Source organism: Scardinius erythrophthalmus, assembly GCF_964197995.2.
Source record: "Scardinius erythrophthalmus genome assembly, chromosome: 1".
Classification (NCBI taxonomy): Eukaryota; Metazoa; Chordata; class Actinopteri; order Cypriniformes; family Leuciscidae; genus Scardinius; species Scardinius erythrophthalmus.
Genome location: NC_138221.1, coordinates 35,725,071 through 35,741,583, shown reverse-complemented (window position 1 = coordinate 35,741,583; position 16,513 = coordinate 35,725,071). Strand labels below are relative to the sequence as shown.

Below are 16,513 nucleotides of genomic sequence, written 5' to 3'. Positions count from 1 at the left end.
GCATACACGTATGCGGCAAATGTGCAAATACTATGAAAAATCCAGTGTTCGTTGGACAGATCTGGTTAAAAAGAATCATTTACAATGAGACAGCGAGTTTAAATACATTTGCACACACTAGCAATTGCTACATTTTTTCCTTCATGTTAAATACTACAATGGAAAGACGGAGATTCTGATTTTTAAACAGCTATAATATTGGCAGATTGTCGACAGGAGAAAGATGATTAGTATCTGAATTAAAGCTACACTGTGTAACTTGTGTTTGCTAACATGTTATCAATTAGATTGTTTTTTTCCAAATGTGTTTACTTTTGCCCAATACACTTTGATGAATCTATAATAAAGATTAATATTTATGAGCTGTCGGGATGGATTTTGTGGATAAAAATAAATACATTCGCACGTGCGTGTCACGATGTATCCGCATATATCCGTACACAGAGTAAAGTATCTCCGCGTTAATGTTGTTGCAGTAGCGTGAAGATAAAAGTTTGCCGTCACAACAAACGAGAAAAATTCACCATGAATCATTCGAAACGACAAACCTCCAAAGAAACCCTTGCACACCGGTAAACTGGTGCTAGAGCCGTAGCACGACCAAGACACATTTTGTTTTTACGCTTCAGGGCCAAAAGTTACATGGTGTAGCTTTAGGCAAAAGTGAAAAGCAGAGGTTTAACTCATATTGAAATATATAGGCTAGGTTTCACAGACAAGGCTCGATTAAGCCAGGATTAGGCCTTAGTTTAATTAGGACATTTAAGTATCTTTTATAAACATGCCGTATAAAAAAATTCCTGATCTGCAACTTGAGACAAAACAATGGTACTGACATATTTTAAGAAATGTCAGTGCAATTTGCTTTAGGTTAAGACAGCTCAAACATGCATTTTAGTACTAGGCTTAAGTCTTGTCTGTGAAACCGGGCGATAGTCTAATCACTGCTGATGTTGTAGTGTTTGGATTTCGTACCATTAAATCACATTTTTGGACAGAGCTATTCAGAAATGATCAAATAAAGGAAACAACCTCTTTAGATGGTTCCTGAGAAATTACAAGTCTGACCACAAAAAAGAAAAAGAAAAATTGGACAATCAACCTTAATAATAATTAATAATACAGTGCTTATAAATATATATATATATATATATATATATATATATATATATATATATATATATATATATATATATATATCTTGAGCACTGTGGATGTTGTAGCTTTTGTTTTCTGTACCATTTCAGCAATAAATCACATTGTCAGACAGAGCAAAATGGTTTTTGAAAAAAGTTTACAATTTCACAACCAGAACAAACATCTATTCCGAAATGAGCAAATAACGGAAACAATCTCTTTGGATGATTCCACAGAAATCACAATCTGACCACAAAAAGGAAAAATCAGGACAATCATCATTTAAGTCCTTGTGGCCGGTTACACACAGTATTAATAAGTGAACGGTTAATCTGCTTTGAGTTATGAAGCCCAGTGCAGCAACAAGCCCAGCTTGACACACTGAGGGGACATATGGCCCAATAGAGCGCTATGCAAGATTACAGCGATGCCATGCAGCGCATTTCATCATGCTGGTGAACTCCAACAGCAAAGCAGCTTTGAACAGCCTTTACAAGAGATTTCTTCCCTTTTTGAAGAAGAAGACGAAAACTTCACGTTAAGTAGAAATGGAAAAAATAACGCAGCAGCCACTTCTAAACATGTTGTTCAGCAGTTCTGGCTAGAATAAATGTTCAAATAAAAGTGTGATTAGAGATGATTCTACACTGATCTTAATATCAGCAAACAGACCTACTTTATTAACGACTGGTAAACTGACCTGGATAACCGATGATAGTTTAGAGAAGGCTCAAACAGCTTATTGACAACACAGAACAGCTAGTATAGTGGTTTGAAAAGCACCATGGCTATAGTTCTGATTCACAGTTCAAAAACATGTTAAATGTATATTGGTTGAATTCCACAAATATGACCCTAACATGAACTGCACGGCATATTAAAACACCATGAGCTTTAGAATTACTAAAAGGAGATTTAGATGGACATACATATTCCTTATCAATAAAAACCTTTCAACTAAAATGTCACATCTACACAACAATGCATGTTTCATATATAAGCATATCAAATCAAATGAGTCATTTGGACAAACATAAGAAATTGAAAACATGACAAAAGTTAAATTTCCATAACATTTGCATAAAATGCCAAATATAGATGCATTTTTCACATGTAAAAGCAACAATGTTACTCCAGCACAATGCTAAACGGTCCCAGACCCAGCCATTAAAGACTTCAATTTTAATATGTTAAAATAAAACAATAATGCATAAAATAATAATCCTACATTCCAACAATACTGACCCTGTAGTGAAATTCAGTTGTTTTCGCTACTCAGTAAGATTCACAAATGAGCTTAAGGTTACTGTTTTCACATATTTTCTACACGTTTACACTTTGCTTTACTGCTAAAAATAAAATAAAAATTGAAACGGTGCTTTGATGAAACAATGACCATTGTGCATATTAAAACGTACCGATCCTTCATGTCCTCTGCTTCATTTAAGAGGTGTCAGTAACTACATCAAGTGCCTGTAAATTAAATGTGAGAATCAATAGTTACATAAAGCGAGAAATGGCTAGAAATACGAGCTGTCAGCTGGGGCGATCACAGAGCAGACGGAAATGAAAGTGAGTCGTCAACTCCCACCAGAATGAGGTCACAGCACGATCTTTAATGGGATAGACTGTTAGCATATGCGCTTGAATGTGTAAATATAGCCCTTGCAGTTGGGGCAAGTGTGTGTCACATCCTTGAGGTCGTCAATCATACAGGGGATCAAGCAGCAACCTAGATCACACCTGTAAAACAAAGACAAAAGCCATGAGGGATCTCAAGAGCGTACTGTGTGGTTCATCATTCAGGGCTCATCGTGTATTCATTTATTCAAAACTACATAAAAAATGCAATTCATGCATGCATGGCCTGAATGCACCTCTTGTATGGTGCACGTTTTTAATTTCTGTATTAAAATTCATTTACACTACTATTTAAAAGTTTGGGGTCAGAAAGATTTTTTGAAAAAGAAATGAATACTTTTATTCGACAAAGACATATTGAAATGCTCAAAAGAGATTCATAATGTCACAAAAGATTTATATTTCAAATAAATGCTGTTCTTTTGTTTCCGCAATAATATTAAGCAGCACGTTTTCAATATTGATAATAACGACAAGAAATGTTTCTTGAGAATCAAATCAGATCATATTAGAATGATTTCTGAAGGATCATGTGACACTGAAGACTGGAGTAATGATCACAGGAATAAATTACATTTTAAAATATATATAACAATAGAAAACAGTTATTTTGAATTGTAATAATGTCACTAATTACTGTTTTTACTGAACTTTTGATCAGACAAATGCAGTCTTGGTGAACAAGAGACTTCTTTCAAAAACATTAAAAATCCCCAAACTTTTGAACAGTGGTGTTGTAGTTATTTTGTATGAGCATAAAGTCAAAAATAGTGAGCGTGATACAACTGTCCTGAAATTATAATGAAGAAAAAAAGCCGCTTTATCTTAAGAAAACCTTATTTAGCAGTTTAGCATGTGCTTTTATTATTATTTCTTATAAAATTGTATGTCCGCCAACTCAAAGACATGTAGGCCAACCAACATGCAGAAAAAGATAACATAACATGATGTCACAGAGAGAGATCATATCATATATTGTGCCGTTCAGTTCGTCACTTACCCGACAAAGAAGCAGAACATGCAGATTAGAGTATTCATGAGGCCGATGTCGTGGCTGATGCGGGTGGTGATGGGTTGTTGGCAGTGTGGACAAACCGTCTGCACTGGAGTCGACTGAAACATCTCCCCCTGTAGAACAGTCACGGTGGTGGTGGTACCAGGAGGGGAGAGAACTGTGGCCGTATGACCTGGACCAAAGTGACTGGGCCCCGGACCATAGTGCTCCGCTATCGGATGAGGAAAGTGCCCAGGGGGAGCGTAGTAACCACCTGCAGCACATCAATTTTGAGGTTAAAGTTAGTTCACACAAAAATTAAACTTCTCTCATCATTTACTCATCATCATCCCACCCCTAATTGCACATGACTTGTTTCTTTCTTCAGATAAACACAAACAAGCATTTGTAGGAAAACAATCCATCTGTGTGAGCCCAAATAATGCCACTGAATGGCCATTGCTCGTTTGACACCTAAAATATCGTTAAAATATAGGCATTTTTCTGAATGAACTAAGCAACTAACCCTTTTAATTACTGCTTTAACTATAAACAAGATTTTAGAAAGGCAGCAATACCTACAACAGTAACCAAAAACAGTGTCAGTTCAGAGGCAGTTAGGCCTATTACATTTTGATGAAAGATTTTGGAAACATTTTGTTTTACAGTGTCCTTGTTACACATTTCATACAGTATAGTTACTATAATAATAACTGTAAGTTACATATTATTACATGCAACTAACCCTGAACCAAAACCTAACCCTATATAGTATAGGTAGTTAGTTCATATTACTCAGTACTTAAATGTATTATTACACTGTAACAATGTTTTGTGTAATCGTGCTCAAAGCCCTGACACATCTCTTTTAGTGTCGTTGTGAACTGAAAAATCGCTTTGCTCGTAACTTGTCGCATCACATCATTTTGATTTAACATTATTGCTAGCTCTTCACTCTGAAATGCTAATGATCCGTGAATGGCTGCTGATGCTTTAGTGTGTGAGTTTGGTTGGCAGACCCACCGTGAGGATGAGGCATGGGCATATGCATGTGCATAGGCATAGACATAGGCTTGGGACCTTCGCCTGGGACGTGCGGAGGAACAAAGCCGGGTGTGGCTTCATAAGGTGGAGGCCCGTATTCGGGAGGCAGCGGCTGTCCTTGTGGAGGTCCTGTCATTACCGGAGCAGAGGCTGCTGAGGGAAATAGCTTTACGTCAATTTATTTTCTTAAATTACAGAATTCCTGTATCCCACCTGCTAGACTTGCTCCTCTCATCATTAATTATAAACATGCAGTGGTGTCCAAACATATGAGACCACAAGTGAAATGACTGTGTTAATTTGCATTAATTAATAATAGTATATTTTTTTTATTCAATACAACATTCTTCCTTAGAAATTAATAAATCGGCCAATTTGAGTGAAAAGTTAATCTGAAGCAAAACCACAAAACCTATTTTAATTTTTCAACAACAGCAGCACTTGAGCTGCGTGATCTCCACAAGTTTGTATCAAACCTTTAAAGTTTAAATGTGTTTAAATAGTCACAAAATTTATTAGTGATCTATTGCAGAATCCTGTGGTGTCAGGCTTTATGATTCCACTGTAAATCAAAGTAAATGTTTATACACAGACAGCAGTGTGGTTTCAACAAGACATTTTACAGAGCTAGCTAATATATTCATATGTATAGTCTTTCCTGCTCACACCAAAGTAATGTTAATAATAATAGTTACTATTGTTGTTATTATTTCATCATTGAACATATGTTGCTATAATTAAGTGAAACAAAATAAATCTAGTTCCATGCAATTCTAGTGGCCCATTGAAAGGTTGTGAGGAAAGTGTTTACATTCAAGTTTCCATGGTTTTCTAGAAAACATTTAGAAATTCTGCAGGTAATGATGGTGCGAGCACCATTGTATTTACCTATTAAAAGCAGGTTTAAAAAGTAGAAGTTCATTTCAAATGTCTAAAGAGAAGAGAAAAATATCTAGGTATTTACCAGAAACTGGAGGTTGTCCATTTTTTTCCTCAAGGAGTGGGGCATTGGGGCCCCCTGGGTAAGGAGGAGGGGGGTCACTGGACATGTTGGTTCCCTGGAAGGAGGCCAGATAAGGGAGTTTCTAAAGTGAACACAACACACACAGGCCACATGGTTCAGTAAGCACACAGTGTAATGTGATCCCGGCATCCCGGACTACTGTTGCTGAGGCATTTCACAACCAATTATTAATTTTCAGATGCTCACTGCTCCAGCACTCCCACGAGCCCACAAATAAAAACAACATACATAAGCTTGAAATATCTAGCCTTTAGACTAATAAAGGGGTTTCCAATCCTGCTTCTGGAGAGCCACTGTCCTGAAGAGTTTAGCTCCCACCCCAATACCTGATCCAGCTAATCCAGGTCTTACTAGGCAATGGCATACTAGAAACTTCCAGGCAGGTGTGTTGAGGCAAGCCGGCGCTAAACTCTGCAGGATAGAGGCGCTCCAGGAGCGAGTTTGGACACCCCTTTTCTAAATTCTCCTTCCACTCCTTCCACTTCTGTGAAGTGGTGCAAGTCAACGTTCCAACAGACCTTAAAAATATAAGCAGCACGTCACAAAGCTTCATGTGCTCGTCGTCTCTGAATCAGAAACCAAAATAGATAAATATTAAGTCTGCTTTTTAAAACAAAGAAATTGTAGAAGGATGATTAGTGTGCGCAAACAACCGGAAACTCTGTATATTTTTGAGTATAACTCAAAAGATCATTTCTGATTTGAAGCTTGTGACAATCAACCCGATCACTTTATTTAGCTTTATTAAACACAATATGTTTGGATTCATCAATCATCAACACTACTGTTCAAAAGTTTTATGTCAGTAAGATTTTTAAAGAAATTAATACTTTTATTCAGCAAGGATGTATTAAATTAATCAATTATGACAATGAAGAAATTTAGAATATAACAAAATATTTCCATTTCAAATACATGCTGTTCTTTTTAACTTTCTATTCATCATGAAAAATGGTTTCCACAAAAATATTCACTGATAATAATATAATAATAATAAGAAATGTTGCTTGAGCAGCAAATCATCATATTAGAGTGATTTCTGAAGGATCGTGTGGCACTGAAGACTTGATGCTGAAAACTCAGCTTTGACATCACAGGAATAAATTACATTTTCAAATATATTCAAATAGGAAGCAGTTATTTTAAATGATAATAATATTATTTCACTATGTTTTATTGCATTTTTAATCAAATACATATGCAGCCTTGGTGAGCGTAAGAGACTTCTTTGAAAAACATTTAAAAAAAATCTTACCTACCCGAAACGTTTGAATAATATATAGTATAATATAGTATAATCCTCATAATATGTATATTGTATATGCAGCGCAATGTTATGGAATATGTGCAATCTCTTGGCTTAAGTAGACAGTTTTGGCCTTTAAGAAGTTAAAGTAATAATATTTACAGTAGAAACAGTGGCACAGTATTCTCAGAACCTCAGATTTGTGGGTCAAGACTAACCAGATATCAAACATCGTGTCCTTTGTGTGAAATATCTGTCCTTTCATAAAAAAATTGAAATTGTCAAAGTTTAAGGGAAATAAATGCAAATGAAAAACAAAATCGCACCTCATTTGAAAACCAAATCGACACTATAACTAAGACTATAAAACTGGCATCAGTTTTGGCCTTTTAGGTCAACTTCAATCATTATTCCTTAGTTATAACAGTGGCATAACCGCATATATGTGGCATTATTATGGTTCTCATCAAATACTTATAATCAGGTAAAGTTAACATAATTAACCATTAAAATGGCTATTCATAGGGGTGTCCTCTTCATGACTGGTGATATGACTACACATTACCTCATTTGCACTTTCTTAAAATGATTACCACCAGCCAATAGGGATGAAGCAGGAAATGCACAAATAAAGCATGTGACTACTGCTATATGTGGAGCGTATAAATATTGCGTGAGCCTAATGTCCATTAGCTTATGTAGTCAGAGTAACTCGTTGCCCAGTTCACATCCTGTATTACTTAGAATAGCCTAATGGAAATGAATTACATAGAAAGCTTCTCTGTATAACCACAAATTATGGCAACATTTATGATGCATTGCCGCCGTATAATTAGAACATTCAATAAAGATCTGATACAAAACTATAGATATACAGCAGAACATCGTGTTGATTAAAAACATTAACACTGAATGTTTAATCCACAGTGAACATCAGTTTATATACTTTCATTTCATATAGAGCATTTCATAATGCTACCTTTCCACCTTTTTCCTAACGAGCCTAAATTATGAGAGGGACTTCCGGTTTGGGGAAGTTCCACTCAAAGAAGCGAAAAACAAATCATTTCAAATCATAAGGTTGAGCTACAAATAATCCTGATCTGTCAGTTTGACCGAATGAGCTGTAATTTCCTTCATGTTAATAACGTGATGCTTGGTATTTTAATGTGACATTGTATAACAAGAATATCTATGACACGAGATCTCTTCATTACATTCTTTTCCTACTGATTATTTTCTTTGTTTCCCCCCTTTTTATTGAGCTGTAGTTAAAAAAGACAACATATACTGCGTGTTTGTGGTCTGTTCTTCCGATTTAATTTACGATATATCCAGTGAATAATTCCCTGCAGAACTGTACTAAGAATATCTTGTTTTTCTCCCCAAATCCTCACGTCTCTTTCCAGGTTTGATTTCTCACCGATATTTAAAATGTAATTGTCTCCCCTTTTCACTTCTAATCTGTATTAGCAGTGTTTGTTTATTGGAATGTTTCTAAAACATTCCAATAAACCATTTCCATCATCAAAAATGATGGAAATCACTTGGAAATATTAGCATATCACTCAATGTTCCAGTTAATTAACATTTTTTATAAAAGCAATGCTGCAGAAATAATCGAGCTTTTGGGGAATTCATGGTCTGTTGAAGTCATTTGTTAATGCTTTTATACTTTTAAATTTCTTTATAAAGGAAAATTCTCTCTTAATGATCAATGGGTGAAGGAATAATGTCTTATTGTATTTTGAAAATGTTTATTGTTGCGTTCATAGAGTGAACCTTTCGCTGATTGTTTACAAGTTAACATAGGCTAAGTTATACTATATAATTCATAATTCAAGTCATGGGGCGCAAGAAAAAGGTTGATAGGCCAGTGTTAGTCCAGATATACAGCAGATAAACAGTAACTCAACAAAAATATGTACTACGAACGTTTTGCTAATGTTCCCATTGAGTTATGAAAACGTTATTTTGAATGTTTTCTGAACGTTTAAAATGTTTTTAAAACGTTTTTTTTTTCTTGCTTGGTTATCAACATTAGGGGAACAGTCCATTTAGTAATTTTGCAAACAATTATGGGAATGTTACTTTTGAATGTTCTCTGAATATTCTGAAAAAAGTAGAAAAGTTGAACAAACTAAAGCGTTTCAGAAAAAAAGTTCCATGAACGATGTATAGGTTAAATAACTAAAGATAACTTTTTAGTTTTTAAGTCTTTAAAAAATTGAAGACTAGAAAACTTTTAACAAGCATTCTAGTAACGTTACAAGGAAAAAGATTGCCAGAATATTAGCCAAGTTCTGAGAACGTTCCCTGTTAGCTGGGAAACCATTCGTTTTGTGTAAAAATGGGATAATTCAAGAATTATTACAACGTTTATGTGTTTGAAACACGCACTTGGCATAGTTTTATGTATTGATGCACTACTGACAAAAACACTTTTTATAAAGTGTTATTTCAGACTAGTGGAAAGAAAATATCCAAAATACACTTTGAAGTGAAGGCTATCTTTCATGGCACATTTTTTACACCAACTTTATATATTCTGGTTTTTTTTTTTTTTTTTTAACAGAGTGGTTTGTTCATACATAATGCCTGATTTTATACATTTTATTCCTTAAACAAAAATGATGCAAATGTTTTTTTGTTCGTTTTTTTTTTTTTTTTTTTTTTTTCAGGCTGTTGACAGTATTTTCTGATTTATGGAAACAACCAACTGGAGAAGTATGGTGATCTAGTTAATTTTTAATTAACTAATAGAGGAGGGGGGAGGGGGGGGGGTCTTGCCTTAACTTTATTGTGTTCTTTATCATTTTAATTTAATTATAATTTTGCCAATTATAATATTAAGATGATTAACGACAGCTTTTTAACTTTTAAACATGCTGAAGTGAGCGAGCAGTGCATGAGTTGGTGTGTTTGTTCTGGAGTTTTCTGGAATAGAGATCAGCGATTATCCAACCTGCGTCCATCGGCGCTGGCAATGATTACATAACACTGCCCTAACCCTTCATGTCTTCACTATTACTCAACTTTGACTGTGATTCACCCTAACATAGAAAGATAGTGTTGCAAACAGCTATTTGTGTCATTGGTTACTGGCCTCATCATCAATGTAAGGAAAGCGGGAGTTACTTTTTCTGGTCTAAAAATAAGTCCAGGTCTCTTCACTGACACATTTAGCACACAAGAGTAGAGTGACTCGCACTATTGCATACATGCAATACTCATTCATCGCAGTATCAGCAGCAAGCTTGGCTAGCTAACATATATTTCAGTCGTTTAGTCATATTAACATAAAAGCGCGACACATGAAAATCCATCCATCTGTTAGAAATTCAAGCGAATCATAACAACTTTCAGAGAGCGATAAACATCTTTAGCGATTAAAACCCATCGGCGAGTGATAGGCTATCGTGAATGATGCGAGCACAGGCCTGCGGTTGCAGATCATAACGCTGCCAGCGCACAACAACACAAAGCAATATTCATACAGGCGATGTGCTGTTACCTTCTGTGTCCACGGCGTCAATCAAAATATCAGCTTTGAGAACTTTCCGATTTCTAGCTTAAACGTTGATGCTTTGTGGCTCCAGTTTTGCAATAACATCCGCTGCTGGGAAGGATTTGACGTAAACATGGGAGATGGGAGGTGTATAAAGCGTCTGTGTGTGAATCCCTCTGGTGATTTATCTTACTATGGCGAAGGATAGATTATGAATATTAAGTAGGCCACATGAGTGGACGCTCTCGCAAGGTTACTAAGCAACGTCAGCATTACGTAATTATTATGCACGCTTTAAGCCTCCGCCGTAGTAGGGTTTTTAAGTAGGTAAGTGTTGAGCCCGTTTACTCTGTTTTATTGAGCGGCTCCCATTGACTTCCATAGTATATATTTTTTTCCTACTATGGAAGTCAATGGGACCCAGAAACTGTCTGGTTACTGACATACTTCTAAATATCTTCCTTTCTGTTCAGCAGAAGAAAGAAATTCATACAGGTTTGAAACAACATGAGGGTGAGTATATGATGACAGAATTTTCATTTTAAAGTGAACTACTCCTTTAAATATATATATTTTTTTGTTTTTGTATAATGTTACATTTCTTAGAAAGCAAATTATTAACCAAAGAAGGAATTCATGTGCCAAACAACATCAGTCTCATCTACAGATGTTCTGGTTATCTGGTTAGGGGAAACGTGATTATTCAATTTATTTACAAGTATTCAAGTTCATTTTCTGCTTCTGTCTTGCAGTCATCCATTAACTTGTACTCAAAATATTTTTTTTGGGTGGGGTTAGTTCTTCTTTATTATCAGTATTGCCATGCTTGAGGTCTTCAGTCACAGGCTTACACTCTGAGTTACAGTGATAAAGTTGCATCTTATTTACAGTATTTTCTGATCAATTGTTTTTCAATATGCTTCAACATTTCTTTGGACTTGTTTATCTCTTGGCAGTTTCACAGCTTTTGAGTTTCACAGGTTTGTATGTTGTATTAATTCTGTCTTTTATTCTTCCGATGCATCTGGAATGAGATTAAATATGTTGTAAATGATCATGACTCTTTCTCGGTCTTAAGACCAGAATAGGGAGTGTTAAATTAATTTATGTTCAGTTGACATGTTTGAGTTTGTGCTAGTCCTGCCAAAAGTTGTCTTTCTACTGTATTAGTAAAGCTTTTTTGTTGCATATGACAATAGATGGGCTTTTACAGAAACCCATTACATTTTTCACTAGCTATTAAGATGTCATGGTCCCAACTCTATAAAATACAAAACTCTAGAGGCCTATCGTGGACCAGTGTTCAGTTTGCAGGTCTTAATGACTCTTAGAAAGTTATTTCTGTGTCTGCTTGTAATCCAATACTTTAGTGATGCTATTCTGTGCTGAATCTTCACCAGTTTTAAATCACATCCTTCTCAATGTGTTTAACAGGTTCACATGCTGATGATGAATGTCCTGTTCAGCTCAACCCACAGAGAGTTATTGTGAAGTACGGCGGTTCTGTTTCAGTCGACTGCAGCACTTCTGTCCCGCATAGAGGGTTGGGATGGGAAGCCAGTGAGGGAGCAGTGCCCTTGACCAGAGACAGTCTGGTCACATGGAGAGTGTCAGAACTGAGAGACTGTGGCATACAGCCATCCTGCTTCATGAACTATAATAAGACACAGTGTATAGTGACTCTCCCAGTGACTATTTACAGTGAGTTCCTCTGTTATTGATATTTTTATATTTTCTTTGTTAGAAATATCTAATGTTTGTACATTGATGACTGCAGATCTCAGTGTGTAAATCTTCCTCCACAGAGACTCCAGACAGTGTGTCCATCAGCACTGTGAATCACACCGGACCAATGATAGCGAGAAACCAGTATGAGCTCCAGTGTGACGTTCTCAATGTGGCTCCAGTTCAGAATCTCACTGTCAACTGGTACAAAGGACAGACTCTGGTGGATCAAACCATCTTCACTGACACCATCAAGACTCCAGTCAATAAAACATCTAAACTCCTGATCCGTCCAGACAGAGCTCATGATGGAGCTCAGTACTGGTGTGAAGCAAAGCTGGAACTGGGAGAAGAAGGACCTCGACCTCCTCTAACAAACACATCAGAACATCTCAGCATTACTGTATATTGTAAGTAAGATCCGTCAGTTTCTATTGTTAATCTTTTAAGAACATCAGTTGTCCAAATTAAGCAGATTTTAGCACTTACCATGTGACACAGTGTCAAGTTATGTGGTGATAGGGATCAGATGCAACATGTAACCTTTTCTTATCAATTTTCTATTTTGATCAATTTAGCTGAAAACTACTAAATTAAAATTAATGTAGATTAACATAAGAAATTTATGATGCCGCAATGCAAAACCTCTTAAACTGTTTTTCTTTCACTCCTTCCTGCAGTTAAACCGATCATCAGTGAGACCAAACTGCCCTCCATAGTGTCTGTGTTTCCAGGATATCCAGTGGTGATAGTTTGTGAAGCCGAGGGAAACCCAAAACCAACAATCAGCTGGAGTCTCAGCACAACTGATATAGTTTATAGTGAAACTCTTACTATAACAGATTCAACACCTGAGGATCTGCACTGCATTGCGATCAATTCTGTTGGCAGCACCACCAGACGTGTAAAAGTGTCCAAACAAGGTAATTGTGCATTTTTGTAACATTTTCCATTGTAAGTGAGTGACTCAGTTTAAAGGTGCACTATGCAGGATAAAAAAAGACTCTTTTTAAAGAATCATATAAAAATAAAGCCTCTTAGCCATTACTGATGGTCCACTAGAAGTAAGGTGCATTCAAGTCACTTTCATCAGAGCAAGATGTCGTTAAAATACAGCAAGGTTTTTATACTCTATACTTCCAGAAAATGAGGAACAAAGAATGTGCTTTAGGTGTGTTTTGATTTTTTATGTATAATTAATTTATGAAGCCACTGTCAACTTTTTCATTAGGCCTACATACTATTATATTGTTATATTACAATGCTACTATTTTTTGTGCAGGCATTTAGCTTATTATGCTGTAAATAAAAAAGTCTGACAATGTCACAGCTAAACCTATGGTATTCTGACACGTTTCTCACTGATTTGCTCCCAAGTCATAAAATAGGGGTTTAAAAAAAATCCTGAGCTTCCCATGCACTCATATTTACAGTTTGTTGTGGCATTCATGTGCGTTCAATGGAAATATGATGATCCTGACATGACTTGAAATCGTCATTTATTGTCTGTATCTGAAGGTTCGGAAGCAAGTTGCCGTGTCGCGATACAAAAACAATTAACTAATGTTGCTGTAGCTTTATTAACCGCTATCTGTAACTACGCGCTACAATGGACACTTCCGTACCATTATGTACCTTATGTCTCCTCCGAGCTAAGCAAACTAATTAAACACATTAATAATAATTTAAAACTAAATTATACAATATAATTACGGCAGCGCTGTGGATTATTTTCTCATTCAATATTCTTTAGGAGGCAGTTGCCTCCCTTGCACACACACACACACACACACACACACACACACACACACACACACACACACACACACACACACACACACACACACACACACACACACACACACACACACACACACACACACACACACACACACACACACACACACACACACACACACACAGACATTGTACAAACACAGTAGGATACACTTTTCTGCAGAGTTTACCTCCAGCCATGACTAAATTCACCTGCCATTAGCTTTCTAGTATTCCTGAAGACCTTGATTAGCTTGTTCATGTGTGTTTGATTAGGGTTGGAACTAAACTTTGCAGGAAAGTGTATCTTGAGGGCCAGAGTTGCCCATCCCTGCTTTGACTATATTCACACTTGTGATCTTGGCATTCAAAAATGACCAGGAAATTAATGGAAAATATGAAAATAATATTTATTGTACCAAAATTGTACCCAATTTTGTACAATCTACTAATCCCCCATGATTAAGTAGTTTCAGATACTGTAAAATGTACGCAAATACAAACTGTAATAAAAGTAAGTAATTATGTCTAAAAAATACTCTAAGTAGGAAATATGCTGTATAGCTCAGGGCTATACAGACATCTATTACCATGGTATCTGCCTTCTATACATTGGATATTACATACATTTGCTCTATTTTTAACTTAAGTACTGTATTCAATGAAAATGAAAGAAAATATGATGATATTCTCAATTAGATATTAACAATAGCTCTTAGGACAACCTTTTAATTATGTGATATATTACTGTTCAGTCATTTAACCACAAAATTAATTTTGTGCTAAAGATTTTGAGTTTTATATTACTTATTAATTTCCTGAACCTATTTTGCTTTTTCCTTTCCAGGCAAATCTCTAAACTACATCCTTATTGTTGCTGCGGCTGTTGCACTGCTTCTTATAATCATCGCATTACTTATCTATGTGTGGAAAAAGAAACAATCAACTGGAAGTTATCGCAGTCAGTAAAGCAGAATGAAATGTGTCTCTTCAGCAATGGATGCAAATGCTAAGATTGAACAGATGATATATTGAACATCATTCAGATCACAATGAATAAATACATTAATAAAAAAAAAAGCTAGTATAACGTGTAAAAGCGTGCTGTCACGTGCATGACTATGTGTCAGTGTCAAAAAAGATTGTCTGAGATAAAAAAATAAATGTTTAAAACATATCAAGTTATCTTATCATATGCCAACAAAATGTTTTCCTGTATGTTATTTATGCTATACTGACTTTAATTTGCTGCACAAAAGTGTTATCCACCATATTGTGAGATTATCAAAGTTGCCCATGTGACAAGAAAAAGATCTCTTTGTGGTAAATAACTTAATGCAGTTGATAGAAATGTTTATGCATAAATGCAGATTTTGAAAAACATCACCCCAGATTCACGCTTTAAAAACTGTCTGAGGTGATGGACAATCTCCAAAGCCAGAAATATGTGCTTTCTATGTTTGACAAATTTGACAGCACTTTTCATTTATGTACTTCTTCTTTAAACCTCTTCTTTTGTGTGTGACTTAAGTCTGTATTGACAGATAATAATATGCCTGTTTTATTCTTTTAATAACAATAGGAGAAAAATGCTATACAAAAGGTTTCTTTCTTTCTTTCCTTCTAGAGCCTTATAATGAGACTTAAAAACATATATAAACTACTAGTAATTCAGAAAGTTATTGTGTAATTAGATTTATTTTTTAATGCATTTCTGAATTGCTTAGATCCAAACAGGTCAAGTCTAAATTACCGTTGTATGATATCAGCTTATAAAACAGCAAAATGCTTTTTGTTTTATTAATAAAAATGGAAAATGCTTTTAGGACGTATGTTTTCAAGAATATTGTTAATGATTGTTGATGTGTGGTGTTAATAATTTAATAAAGGTCTTGTCCTTAATCTCCATTTTTGAAGTTCTCTCACTCTAGTTCTCTCATTTTAATTATGAAACACTACAGTAAATTTGTATTTTATTGAAAGGGTAGGGATAGAGTAAGGTTTAGTGTTGAGGGTTTTTAGCTATAATTATAGGTCTGCATTTGATTTTATAATTTTGTTTATTTACTAATAGGCCTGTTATTCCATACTTCTTAATATTCAAACGCAAAACAAGTTAGCCAGACAAACTTTAAATAAATAAATGTACTTTAAAAGATTGTTTCAGTCAATGATATCCTTGTTTCTTCTCGAGAGGCGTACCTTATTGGTCCATGGTTTGCATTGGGTGCAGACAGACCCTTCTAGTCAAGTGTGTCCGACTGCATCCCACAGTAGAACAAACCACGCCCCTACAAATGATGCCCCAAGTTTGTGTTTGTGAGAAATTAAATGGCTATTGTTAGATGTATTTGTTGGGGATGACCATAATTAACCGCTTAGCTGTTAACCGACTAAGAATATTGACCGATTGCTATC

The 16,513-nt window shown here is 35.5% G+C and overlaps 2 protein-coding genes across 7 annotated transcripts; one reads left to right on the top strand and one right to left on the bottom strand.

Moving 5' to 3' along the window:
- Positions 1-1,274: 1,274 nt before the first annotated feature.
- On the bottom strand, positions 1,275-10,790 carry cdip1 (cell death-inducing p53 target 1). Of its 4 annotated transcripts, none has more exons than XM_081358964.1 (5): positions 10,601-10,790; positions 5,781-5,901; positions 4,796-4,969; positions 3,779-4,046; positions 1,275-2,880 (listed from the first exon to the last, which is right to left on the bottom strand). In XM_081358964.1, exons 2-5 carry the CDS (start codon positions 5,863-5,865, stop codon positions 2,769-2,771), a joined length of 639 nt encoding a protein of 212 aa, XP_081215090.1. In that variant the 5' UTR covers positions 5,866-5,901; positions 10,601-10,790; the 3' UTR covers positions 1,275-2,768. The 4 variants fall into 4 exon arrangements, with proteins under 4 accessions (XP_081215090.1, XP_081215091.1, XP_081215092.1 ...); XM_081358965.1 differs by having other exon boundaries at positions 5,781-5,874; positions 10,601-10,762; XM_081358966.1 differs by having other exon boundaries at positions 4,796-4,966; positions 10,601-10,739.
- Positions 10,791-10,951: 161 nt separating this feature from the next.
- On the top strand, positions 10,952-16,247 carry LOC308682381 (vascular cell adhesion protein 1-like). Of its 3 annotated transcripts, none has more exons than XM_081352086.1 (5): positions 10,952-11,107; positions 12,029-12,295; positions 12,400-12,729; positions 13,000-13,242; positions 14,943-16,019. In XM_081352086.1, exons 1-5 carry the CDS (start codon positions 11,008-11,010, stop codon positions 15,062-15,064), a joined length of 1,062 nt encoding a protein of 353 aa, XP_081208212.1. In that variant the 5' UTR covers positions 10,952-11,007; the 3' UTR covers positions 15,065-16,019. The 3 variants fall into 3 exon arrangements, with proteins under 3 accessions (XP_081208212.1, XP_081208214.1, XP_081208213.1); XM_081352088.1 differs by having other exon boundaries at positions 10,954-11,107; positions 11,995-12,295; XM_081352087.1 differs by lacking the exon at positions 10,952-11,107 and adding an exon at positions 11,211-11,574 and having other exon boundaries at positions 14,943-16,247.
- The last annotated feature ends 266 nt before the right edge of the window (positions 16,248-16,513 follow it).